Here is a 12762-nt window from a genome sequence, read left to right as displayed (position 1 = left end):
GAGGTAAAAAGGTTCGTCCCTGAGGAAATAAATAAATAAATAAAGAGCCGTTTCTGAGGTAAAAAAAAAAAAAAAAAAAAAAAAAAGGCCGTTCCCGAGGTAAGAAGTCCATTCCCGAGGAAAATAAATAAGTAAAAAGCCGTTCTTGACCTAAAAAGTCAGTTTCTGAGGACAATAAATAAATAACATGCCGTTCTTGAGGTAAAAAAGGCCGTTCCTGAGGTTAAAAAAAAAAAATGTTTCCGAGGAAAATAAATAAATAAAAAGCCGTTCCTGAGGTAAAAAAGGACCTTCCTGAAGAAAATAAATAAATAAAAAGCCGTTCCTGAGGTAAAAAAGGACCTTCCTGAAGAAAATAAATAAATAAAAAGCCGTTCTTGAGGTTAAAAAAAAAAAAAAAAAAAAGAAAAAAGAAAAGAAAAAAAAAAGGCCATTCCTGAGGTAAAAAGTCTGTTCCCGAGGAAAATAAATAAATAAAAATCTGTTCCTGAGGTTAAAAAGTTCGTTCTAGAGGAACATTAAATAAATAAATAAATAAATAAATAAATAAATAAATAAGCCGCTCCTGAGATTTAAAGGGCCGATCCTGAGGTAAATAAATAAATGAAAAGACCGTTCCTGAGGTAAATAAATTTAAAGAAGGCTGTTCCTGAGGTAAAAAACACCTTTCCCCCGCGCTGCTCCCCGGCGGCTCAGCCCCCAAACCTTGGGGCCGGGTTCCCCTCCTCCCTCCCGCCCCGCTCCCCCCGCGACTTTCCACACTAAATCCTTTTTATTTTTTTTACAGGAAAAGTCCTTAAAGACGGAACATTTCGCCACTGCCCCGGTACAGTGGACCCCAAGGAGGGAAGGGGCGGTGGAGGACGGAGGTGATGCTGCTGAAGCCTCAGGGTGCCAGTGGGTACGAGGACATGGGTACGTCCAGTGGGGGCATGCCAACAAAAATCAGCAAATCTTGAGTTCCTCCTTGAGAAATACAAGGGTGGGAGGCCGCCTGCTGAAGTAACAAGCTGAATCAAAGCCCATGCAGCAGCCATGCTCTCTATCACATGCCCAGATGCTGCAGATAACTGCTGTAATTTAAAAGCGTGTGGACTAATGAGAGGTCTCTCTTCTAGGTCAAAATCTCTTCCCTATTTGTGCAGGACGTACTCCAATGCAAGATTACAGAAGGACAATTCAAGCAGCCAACCGAGGGAAATATGAAACCAAAGGGAACAAACTTTCACTAAGGGTCTAATTCTGGAAGTTGCCTAATATCCTCCGACTGGATTACAACTGGCATTCTAGAAACAAAATGCTTTGTTTGGGTCTGCAAACACTGCCACTGGGATGGCAGAAGATAAATATTGCTATCTGGGGAGGATCTCGCTCTACTATGTGAAACGAACTGACTTGAATTGTTCTTCGTGGCATGCAGTAAAAGCTATCCCGTATTTTTAACCCATTTTAAAATCTCGTTCTGGATTGCACAGAAGATGTGATTTCTTACCGGCTTGCACTTCTGAAAAAGTGCTATCATCAATTAAGATGTCAGGAAATCACATTTTTCCAAACGAGTAAAACTGGCTTTGTTTCCAACACAAATTACACAACCAGCTCAGCATTAGAAGCATTGGAAAGGGCTGCTGACTTTCTCAACTGTTATTTTTCCGTGATGCTCCCTGTTCTTAGAGCTCGGGGATGTGCACGCACGATTGCTGCTTTTTTGGCACATGTGCACACTTTTCATTAACGCTAAAATTTGGCCTTACCCCGTGGCTCTCAGTGACCCGGGGGCAGTGTGCCTTGAAGTTCAGCCAGCTGCTCACACTGCACCCCAATTGCTGAAATCTCAGTAATGTGCCCTGCTTGGCGTTTCTACTGTGCTAAAGTTGGCCGAGGCCTTATTCCGAATAAATCACGGCTGGTGCCTCTGCAAAAGAGCCTGCTTTTCTTAACAGCCTGATTCACAGATGAAAACGTAGTTATCGACATGGCAATCACTTCCACGTTGAGGAGACAATGATACAAACACAGGATTGTGACACCACTGACTAATCTGCCGGTCACAATCTAGACTCTGTAACACCAGCGGGAGGTGGATTTCTGTGATGTCACTGACCCGGTTGCATCAGCGCTGGATAAAATCAGGCAAGAAGCACAAAGGGATTGAGGAGGGCTTTGGTTTGGGCACGAAGCCATCCCAGCCTGGTGTGGCAGCGCTCTGGCAGGACTTCCCTTGCCCTGTGCTGACTGGCGTCCGCTCCAACTGCTTCCCTCCCTCAGCCCTTTCACCTCCGTGTCACTGCTCTCCTCCACCTCTTGTGCCCTCCCCTTTTCCTTTTCCTCTTCCTCCATCCTGCCTTCAGTGCTCTCCTTCCCTTCCTCATGCATTCATTTCCTGTTAAGTGAATTCCCACCCGAAACACCTAAAGAACCCCACACACCATTTACAACTATCTGGCTGAGCGCCGTCTCAGCGTACTCACCCGTTTCCCTTTTGCCTTTTGACACCACTCTCGAGAGAAATTGGGAATTGTTCTGGACAAGGATCACCCTCTGCTAGGACTTACCCAACAAATAAGGATCTATAAGCTCGTGCGTGATAATTAGCATCTTGGTGCACCGGCCATTCACACCTGTGTAACAAACAAGTTGCATCAAATTTGTAACAGTATTTCTGATTTCGCAAAACACGGCAGGCAGTCAAGGCAAGATGCTTTCTACTTCATCTGAACCCCTGAGATGTTGGAGCTGCCTGTAAGGAGCACCGAATCTTCCATGCTTCACTGCACAGCCCACCAGGTAAGCTCTTCTTTTCTGCATTAGGCCATGCAGTCGCCGATGATACAGCTGGAAAAGTAACCCAAAGGAGTCAAAGGGATGAAAAGAAAGAGAAAAGCCCAGGCAGAAAGTTCACGAGCTCACAAGGAAGAGAGGTAAAGCAGGCGCAAAGGAAAGGAAGAGGCAGACAAGTGGCTGTGGAAAAGGAAGGTGGAAAAGGATGGGGAAAAAGGAGTCAAGAAATAAATGAAAGCTCAAAGTGTGAAATACAGAAGAGGAAAGTGAAACCAAAACAGTTGGCTTTTCAGCCATACCCCTATATGCAATCTTGCCAGTGTTCCTTAAAAATCAGATTTCCCCTTTAATTCTGCATTTAGCCTTAAAGATAACACAGAAACCATTCGCAGAAAGCAGACTGTTCAGGGCCAGGAGACGCAGCTCCGCTCTGACATGCCTACCGCATAAATGAACCAAATTTGCAGTAGCCTACACATAAAAAGAAGTCAACCTGAAGGCTCGGATTTTATACCGGCAATAAAACCTTTGGCTGGCCAGTCTCACCGAACGTTCCCCAAACCCATAAAGCACTTCCTTTGGATGTAACTCCTTTGCACAAACACCCTGCCATACGGGGTGAGGGCGATGTAGCAAGGGCACAGCGCGTGCAGCTCTTTGCCTGCACGCTGTCCTCTGCCTAATCCGCTTTGCTCCACAGCGCAGCCAGCGCTCAGCTGCCCAGCCAGGAGCTGCAAACAGCGCGGAGCTCGGGGACGAGCCTCCCTTCAGCCAACAACATGTTTTGTCACGGGCTTGTGCCGAAGCAGCACACCTCACTGCGCCGATGAGCGTCCAGGTTGCACTCGGCTGCTGGGGCACTGCGATATAGTTTTGGATGAGCAAAGCCACTGCTGGGACAACACGGAGGTCTGGGATGGGATCCAGATCGCTTCTCCAGGACGGAGCAGCCACGTGAGGCTGTCAGAGTTGTTGGCTTGTAATTTCTTTTAGAACCGCCTGCTTTGCTGCCAGAGGCAGGCTGTGGATGCTGGCGAGCGGGGAGGAGCGTTCTGGCTCTCCAAACGCCGCCACGAGCAGTCAGACCAGGGCAGCCACGACCTCACGTGAGGACACCAGCATTTGTCATCCCGCGCTCTGCCAGCCCTCAGCGCACGCAGCACTGAGGGAAGCTTTCATCTCTGCCCGTCCCCACAGCTTGGCATTCCCTTCGTGCTCTTGGATCAAAATATGAGGCTCCATGAACAAAGCTACCCTGACTCTTCTGTGCCTCTAAAGCAGCGTAAGAATTACTCAGCCTGCCACAGCCAAGGGATGGATTAGCCACGGTGCAGACAGCTACCCAGGGACTTCACATCTTTAAGACTTTCCCGGCAGGCCTGTGGGTCCCAGCCCTTTTGCTCCCAGCTGGCCCTGCAAAAACATCCTGCTGACAGCTTTCCATAAACACCCTACAATGACTTTCCAGGCCCATCAGCAAATCTTGGTCATCCTCAAAGGGAGAAAAGCCAGCATTAAGCAGTCAGGCAAAGAGACTTTGGAGCTTCCCGGGAAGTTGTGAGCAGTGAGTTTTCATTGCATTGCCTGCAACGCTGCACGAAGCTTGCCCAAATCTCCTTCACACCATTGTTCCAGGGGACGTGCAAATAATAGGCTAGGAAAGATTTAATTACCCATACAGCACACTATTGACAATATATTGAACTAGGATTGCTCACAGGCACGTAACCTTGCTGATTCTCACTTCTCTTGCTAAATCAGGCTCAGGGCCCTTGCTCAGCATAAGAGGTTCAGGAGAAAGTCAAACATCTCTCCTTCCTGTCTGGAAAATGATAAAAAAAAAAATTGAAAAGAAAACAGGTATGTGGCAGACTAAGATGATATTGAGGATGCAAACACACTGAGGCAGTGAAAAGACAGCGAAATCCCAATTCTGTTGGAGACTAACTTTCAAAGAAAACTAGACGTCTGTCATATTTCTCCAAGGAATCACTAGAAAGGTTGCATTATTTAAGGAAATTCAAAGTAAGGCTACATTTGTACTCTGGATGGAAAAAAACAAACAAACAAACAACAAACAAACCAGCATGTTAAAGTATAATACGCAAACTGGGAGAAGACTAAATTCACTTTGGAAGGCACATCAAGGTCTCAGAATAACTGATACGCTTTTGTCTAAGCTAGTAATTAGTCAACTATTCAAAATCTTCTCAATAGATGTTTTAAAATTTCAACCTAAAAAAAAAAACACTTGGTTTTAACCTCGCTTGGAGGTTTGAATTTCCCCCAGAAGAAGTACAACAAGGCCCGTATCAGAAAGCTGAGCTTTCCTTGGCCATTTTCAGCAAACGGTTACCAAAAGGAGCTGCGAGGTAGAAGCAAATAGAGGAGGTGTTGGGAACTGCTGTGCTGCAGCAGACACCCTGCCCCTCAGCCACCTGCCAGCTCCACCTCGGGCTCGTGTTAACCGGACCCCAAGCGATTGTCCCCAGAGAGCTCGGCTACATCCACTGAAGACAAGGCACTCCGGTGGCTCGTCAGCTTCGTAAACATCACTGCTCGAGCGTAAGTGCTGATTGATTAAGCTGGATTGAACTACCACGAAGTATTTCAGAGGCACACCCTTTTCTTTTCAATCTGCCTCTTCGCCCATGTGTCCAGAAGGCACAGAGCTGCTGATGATTAATTGCGAGCTCTATTCCAGTTTATTAAAGTACAACTTTAATTTATTCTAACATCTAAGGGAGCTTTGTTACTTTTGTAACGATGGAACAATGAGGACGGTGTTTTTAATTTACGAAGCTGAGATTTTACTACTACAGTAGTTTTAAAAGAAAGGTGTACCTATAATTAAGTGCACAAGTCTTTCAAATGAAGACTTCTGAATTAAAGTAAGCTTTTATGTATGTAAAGTGTCTTTTAGATAGGTAATTCAGGACTTTAGCAAATACTATAGTAAAGTGAATGGGATATTTTCAGGAGTTTGAGGAAGCGCTGTTAATACACAGTGTTAATGCTTTCACATTTCCGTCAATTTTTAACTGACACAAGTACTTACCCAGAACAAGAACAAAGGATAATTTTCCTAAATATTTACAAACTTCAGTAATTCGCTCAGGTGAGGTTAAGCATAATAAATAACAGCTGATTTTAAAATACAAACACGAGATCTGCTTCAAATTGGTACATTCTGACTCCATAATGTAATTATCAGTTCGAGGGATGTCCCAAGTCTTGAGGTAGCTAGCACAATGTGGCAATACACGATGAATTGTATCACTTAGGAAACATTTAACACAGACAACAAGTAACAACTCAGCCTGTACTCTTCCCCCCACCAAACACTGTTTAGCTTTGTGTTGCTAAAAGCATAGTTTCTCATCTGCACATCACAGTCACTTTATGGGACCACTGCTCTAAATCCCTGTTCTACAAGAACTGCTTAAAATGTCTAAAAAAGTAAAAACTTCCACCCAAACAGTATCTTTTCTGCCACCTCCAATCAGGACACTATGTTCTACTCCACTGAGCCTGTGAAGCCTTCGTGGCTTGCCAGCATTTCCAAATAACTCTTACAACTTACTTTTAATAGCCTGCCCGCCCTCCCTTCCACACATTCCTGTCTGCTCTACCTGTGCTTGAAGTACTGCTTCATCGCTTTGCTTCAGGTGGGTAGGGCTGCACGTCTCCTCTCCTATCATTCATTCATTCACCTGCTCCCAGTTTTTAGACAACAGTTTCACAGATTGAACTGCAACAAATCTGAAACCCTTCCATCATACTTAGGCTACTCACTGAGCTGATTACCTTCTCGGATTACATCTCACTGAAGCCCAAGCCTTGCTCAGGAAGGAAGCTCTATTACTAAAATAAAATAAAATAAAATAAAGTCTGCAGACAGCATTTGTCTTGTCCACAGTACCGCCCGGGAACAGCTGGTGGTTTTGTGATTGATCAAGTGTATTTGGCAACTCCTGTACTTTGTGCTGACAGATGGAGTTAGGGAATTTTATTTCATTCAACCGGAGGCAGAATTATTCAGCTGTGTGTGTATCTGCTCAACATATCTCTGCTCAACATATGTATGTGTTATGGTGTCTTTAATGTAGTCGTAGCACCCAACTTCATTTACACATTGTCTGGGATAGCTGGAAAACACAGTGCATAAATAAAATCGAGCATGAGAAACGGGTAGAATGGCTGCGGCACAAGCTGCTGCATTATGAAGCGATCAGAAGAAATGAAGTGCAGCTCAAAAGAGAGTAGCATTGCAAAAGAAGGATGACAGGAGGACCTGGCAGCTATTGCTGTACGACAAAAAGGATGGGGAGTTCCAGGCATAAAGGCAGCTGCAAAAGCTGTGAAGGCTGGAGTGGGACACGGACCCAGAAGGCGTTGGCTTGAATGAGAGGCTCAGGCACAAGGAGAGACTGGGAGATACTCAGGATGCAAAGAAATGTTGAAAGCAGTGCCAGAACCGCTCCAGAACAGACCGTGTAGGAACAAAGACTAAACAACTCACTGCAGTGAAAACATCAACCACCTGCTCCTTTTATTTGTTAACACGCTATTTCAAAACAAAGTAAACATTACTTTCTAGAAATATATTTGCCGTCATACAAGTCGGTAAAAAAAAAAAAAAAAGGTAGCATTTTAATTGCAAAATCTCACAATGCAATTAGGTGCCAACGTGCTGTCCAGTATGCTTGAAGTATGTAAAATTATGTGGAAAAAAATGGCAATTTCATAGCTTCCTGTTGGCTCTGTTGCAAAGCGAGGAAATAAATCTTGGTAAACAGTTTCCTTGGTAACTCTCCCAGTTGGAAGCCAGTGACTGACTTAAATTACGGACGAAGTGACACTACAGCTGCAGTGCAGTGGCAGAGCCCAGCGCTACGACCTTAACTGAAGGTTTCTGTGCAGGAAACAGGAACATTGGCAGTGTAGATGTGATACCCTGGTTCGGGATCGAACCAATTCACACAGCTTTAATACTATTATGTTTAAGTCTCTTTACTTCCTTAGGCCTGTGTTTTATTTTGGCTTTTTGGAGAGTTTTTTATTAAAAAGTTTGTGTTCTATCACACACACCTCTTCATGGATGTAAGAGGGCTGTATCCTCAGAAGAAAGGAGAACAGCCTTAGCACAAAATGGTAACTCTGGGGAAAGTCCACTTCTTTGTAGTGCGCCAGATGACCACACAACCTGAAAAGAAAGAAAGGAAATCTATCAAATTCTACTTAGAGAAAAACTCCAACATCTTATCAACCACCTCAGTCACAATTCTTGTCTACAGTGTCACTTCTGTCCAGAAGAAACTTAGAGGACTGGCCCAAGACATGTCAGAGATGGTACAGAAGCATTAAAAAATTAAAACCTCGCATAGCTTCTTGCCCTATGAATTAGGATCATCCCGCAGCAGATGAGAGATGTGTTTTTTGCCAATGGCAACCCATCCAGTTCTTGTCCGCTGCCTGTGTGCGCTAAACACAGAACACCTGCCTAAAAACACGAGAGGAAAGCTAAGCTCACACCACTGGAGTAATATAGGAAGCACTGGAGCATATGTTGGCCGTGTTGACAAAAAGTAATTAGTGCTATAGCAGCCTTCTGCTTAATTATTTTGCAGCCGTTGTGGCAACAATTTTAAGGGAAATGAGGAGTTTCACTGCTCAGGTGTGTAATGAGAACAGCAGACTGGGCTTGCTAGTAAGAAGCACCAAACACACCCAACCAAAGATGACGGCGGATGCACAGCGCAGATAGCTCAGGAGCAGCAATATTGCTTGGTTCAGCAATTTGGGCTGGAAAAATAACCTGGTAAGCCCAGATTTGCTTTTATTAAGAATGGAGAGTTTAAAGAAGCATAAAATCCAGCTGCTTCAATTAAAACAACCCACCACTTTACATTCACATGAGGATCCAGGTGCTATTCACCGTATAAATCCTATGCAGCCTCCGGTTTACTACGTGTTGCCCTGGGATGTGGAGAAGCAGAGTTTAAATTTCCCCTCTGTCTGATTCAGAGCAGCGGTCTTAAATATTCACCAGAACAAGGACTGGAACCTGTCTGTCCCAATTTTTATGGGCAAGTGTGCTAATTACTAGACTATAGAGTCATTTGCTCGCTCCCTCTGGCCCAAAAAACATTTACATTTTACCTCAAACTGGAGGAACAGATAGACCCGTCCTGGAGTACCATGAAAGTCACACTTCGGGGAGCAAAGGCTTTGTTTGAACCCTCCTGAAGCCTGGCAGATTGGGAATCTGAAACTAGGTCTCTCACACCGTGGGTCCCATGGGCTGCCCGACAGATTCTGTCCTCGTGCTGCCCAAAAGCTGCCAGCGACCTCTTACAAAAACTGTTTTCAGCTTCTCCTTTCAGCAGTGTCAGAAGGATCCAGCTGGCTCCACAACCCCACCCAAAGCTTTGCTAAGTTCAAGCTTCACTCATAAGTGGTGTCAGTTGAACCAAATCTCCATTTTCTGGCCAATACAAACTTAAGCATTTTGTGACAGCCTCATGTGAACCCCACGTTTCAGCACTTACAACTCCGAGAAATAGCTATTTCTGTGCTATTTACACTAAGAGCATCTCTAAAGAGCTAAAAAAATTTCCAAGAGATTTTAAATTTAGATGTAATAAGGGCAAAGCCCATCTATTTTTCTCAACACTTTGCACACGTAACACTTTACCATATATCAGCTCAAAATAGTCATATACCCAAGTAATTTAGAACTCAGCTTAAAAATTAAAGCTTTACAAGAAATGAACATGTAAAAACATTTTACCCCTCAGTTTACCACTCTCAGCTTTGCCCACACTGGAATTGCACTTCAGTCCTACGACTAAAGCATTCCAGCAGTCCTAGTTGGACCACGCTGATTTTTAGAGGATTGATATCTTCGTTTTTCGTTCTGTTACACATACACACACTTGCAGAGGATAAAGCCCCATATCTGAGGGAGTAGATGTTATTTTCCAAAGTTAAGTAAGTGTCAGGTGTATAATTAACTACTTGCATTGCAAATGAGATAATGGGAAATTTAACCGGTAAGAATTTAAATTCAAATCTTGCTTTATGAAGGCTATGACAGTTTGCCATTAACATTTTAATACATTACATATGAAAATGCAGGCTTAAAAACAGACTTTGCATGAGAAGATTATTCACGCAAACATACACCGAAATATCCACTCATTCCGTGTCTATATAAGATTTACGCAAATTTGTGGTAAAAAGGATTATTACCTCTCCTCCCTTAAAAAAAAGACGGGGGGGAGGCAAAAAAAAAAAAAGCTTCTTATTCATACAAAAGAATGAATCCATACAACCGAAGCTCTTGTAATATAACACTGTGTTTACATTATTCCAACCCATTTCTGTCACGGTGGATATGTGAAAGGCAATGTGAAAAGGAAAATAAAGATAAGCAAATAAATCCGCTAAAAGAAAGGACTGCATACAGGTGAAAGCCAGTTATTTTCAAGGGGAATATTTAATGTTTTAAAAATCAGGAATGCATTGCTAGGATTTTGTAGGGCCTATTGCTCTCTCTAGCATGACATTCAGAAGTGTATAGCAGATACAGATTTAAGATGTCGTTCAACACATGTTGAAGAACACACAAATGAGAACTCATTTCACATTAATGTACCCGACCTCCTTTCCAAAAAAAAACAAACACATTGCACTCATGAGTTTTTGCAGAATTTGACACAAGTGGAAGGTATTAAGGGATGAGTGAAAAGTGTGACACAAACTAGGCTGACACTGAAATATTCATATAACCTTGCACAAGGCTGGCTAAGCTGGGCTATAATTCTCCTGGCTCGTTAGGTCCTTCAAAGTAAATGACTATACTAACAGATAGCATCGTTGTTCTGATATACCCTTAGTTGAACAATTAAATAAATAAACAAATTCCCTTTCATTTGGAAAGTTGGGATTTGGGTAAAGACGGACTCTAAACATTCTTAATAATAAGCACGAGACGTTTCCTTTTCCCAGATTTCTCACTTTACTTTTCCAATCTGCTTGCAAAAGCAGCTTAGAGGAAGCAGCGATCGAGCCCTTTTCATTCCCAGTCATTTTATTTTTGGATATATTTTGAAGGCATTAACTAGCTACTTATCTGAACTCTGAGTGCTAATTTTACGATTAAATTTTGATTAAGACCACCAAAAAAAAAAAAAAAAAGGCAAGAGTGATTTAGAAACAACATTTTCCATGCTTTTTGGGGCTCAAAGGAGAGAGGAATGGAAGCTTTCCCATTCTCTTAAGAGCAGTGGTGCAAAAGTTTCTAAAATCCTACGGAGACGGAAGCATAGTGAGTATTTCTATCCAGCTGCTACTCTTGCCATGTGACTCTGGCTGTTGATTTTGTCTCATCTCCTCTCTTCGCAGAAGCTCGCTTTGATCGCTCTTCATATTACAATGTCTACTCCCAATCCAAGACTAACCCTTCCGCACACACCCCTTTCTACAAAAGATTTTAAATATATGTGAAGACATAGTTGTATACACACCCCGTATTTGTCATTTGGAAAGAAAAATATAGAGAGATAGATGTATACACACACACCATACTTCACTGTCAGGAGATTTTTCCAAAAGGTATTTAAGCAAAATGTGAATACTTACTTTTCACGGCATAGTCTAATTGTGCACAGCCAATAGTCAGGGTTGATGGTTGTAAGTACACCGTTCTTTTGTTGCAAAATTCCCTTCAGGCTATGCCCATGAAAACAAGTCCCATCTGTGTTTTCTTCAGACCAACTTAACTGAAAACTTGAAGGATTTGGCCTTTCGGCAGGTTGCACTGAACCAGACAGCTTGCAAAACTGATTTTGCAAGTTCACAACCATCTCTGCACAAATAGAAACAAACAAGGAAAAAAAAAAAAAGGCAGAAGTATTAAGTGTTGGAGTACTCTTTAGAGGTGATTTACAAAGGAATAAAATAGGGGTATTTGTACCTTTAAAAAACAAAACAAAACAAAACAAACATCTACAAGGAATACTGAGAAAGTTTAGGGCTCTGTGGCCAGGATGCCTTCCACTGCATTTACCTGGCCATATGCTATCACTTGGACTGGCTAAGATTTATTGAGTAGTTTCTTGTGTGCCAGAATTATGGAAGCCTGGCTTCATACACGTATGGATTTAAGGTTACGCTTTTCATAGTGTAGATTTCAACTGGAAATAAAATAAATAATAATAAAATAGACACACCACCTTCCTCCACTACTAGTGAAATACTTGGAAAAAATCTAATACATGGTGTAAGAAAAAAAAAATCACATCGAAGTGTTTCTTCCTCTCAGTGAGAGCATTTTATGGGGTCTCCCTCTTCTCCCTACCTACCCTCTTGGAAGCCCACAGGAACAACTTTGAGATTTCTAAACCCCATCAAATGCAAGTGAGGATGACAAACTTTCATACTTTACTGAGGCTGATGGACAGAGAGAAAGATGTTTTGCTGACGGATCGGCACACACAGCATGACAACATAACCCTGTGTTTCCCTAGGATAACAAGCCAGCTAAAAAACGCTGTTGTTGGAACTCCAGGTTCTTTTTATGACCTGTATCAGAGTAAGCTCATTCATAAACTGGAAAAAGGCAGGAAAGATATCCTAAAGTGATCCAAGGAATGGGAGGCTTATTTTGCAAGACAAAAGATAAGCTTTACTAAAATCAACCACCACCACCCACTACCACTGCTAAAAGCCAGAAGGGTAAAAAGCTGCTACAAGTAAAGGAAACTTTCAGACCAAGAAACATGTGATCTATCCAGAAATAACCAGCCAAAAGTACGAAATGTTTAACACCAGCAGGACAGCTCTAGAGCACTCTCCGCGTAGGCATTCATCATCTCTGCTACTTAACATTGTTTTACGATGAATCTTGCCCAGCCAAAATGGCACTATGGGAGAGTCTGCCTGCAGTAGTTGGTGGTAAAGCTCAAAGAGAAACAG

The 12762-nt window shown here is 42.8% G+C and overlaps 1 protein-coding gene across 1 annotated transcript in view; it reads right to left on the bottom strand.

Annotated features, from left to right (window-relative positions):
• Positions 1–7303: 7303 nt before the first annotated feature.
• TAF1B (TATA-box binding protein associated factor, RNA polymerase I subunit B) overlaps positions 7304–12762 on the bottom strand; it is a 48195-nt gene continuing 42736 nt past the window's right edge. Inside the window, exons 14-15 of the mRNA XM_084285228.1 lie at positions 11428–11653; positions 7304–7987 (exon numbers count right to left, since the gene is read on the bottom strand). Coding sequence (XP_084141354.1) covers positions 7816–7987; positions 11428–11653 — 398 coding nt within the window. The 3' untranslated portion in view covers positions 7304–7815. The remainder of the gene's footprint in view (positions 7988–11427; positions 11654–12762) is intronic.

Source organism: Netta rufina (assembly GCF_964035555.1).
Source record: "Netta rufina genome assembly, chromosome: 3".
In the NCBI taxonomy this organism is placed as follows: domain Eukaryota; kingdom Metazoa; phylum Chordata; class Aves; order Anseriformes; family Anatidae; genus Netta; species Netta rufina.
Note: the sequence above shows the minus strand (reverse complement) of the source record. Positions and strands in the feature narration are given on the sequence as shown.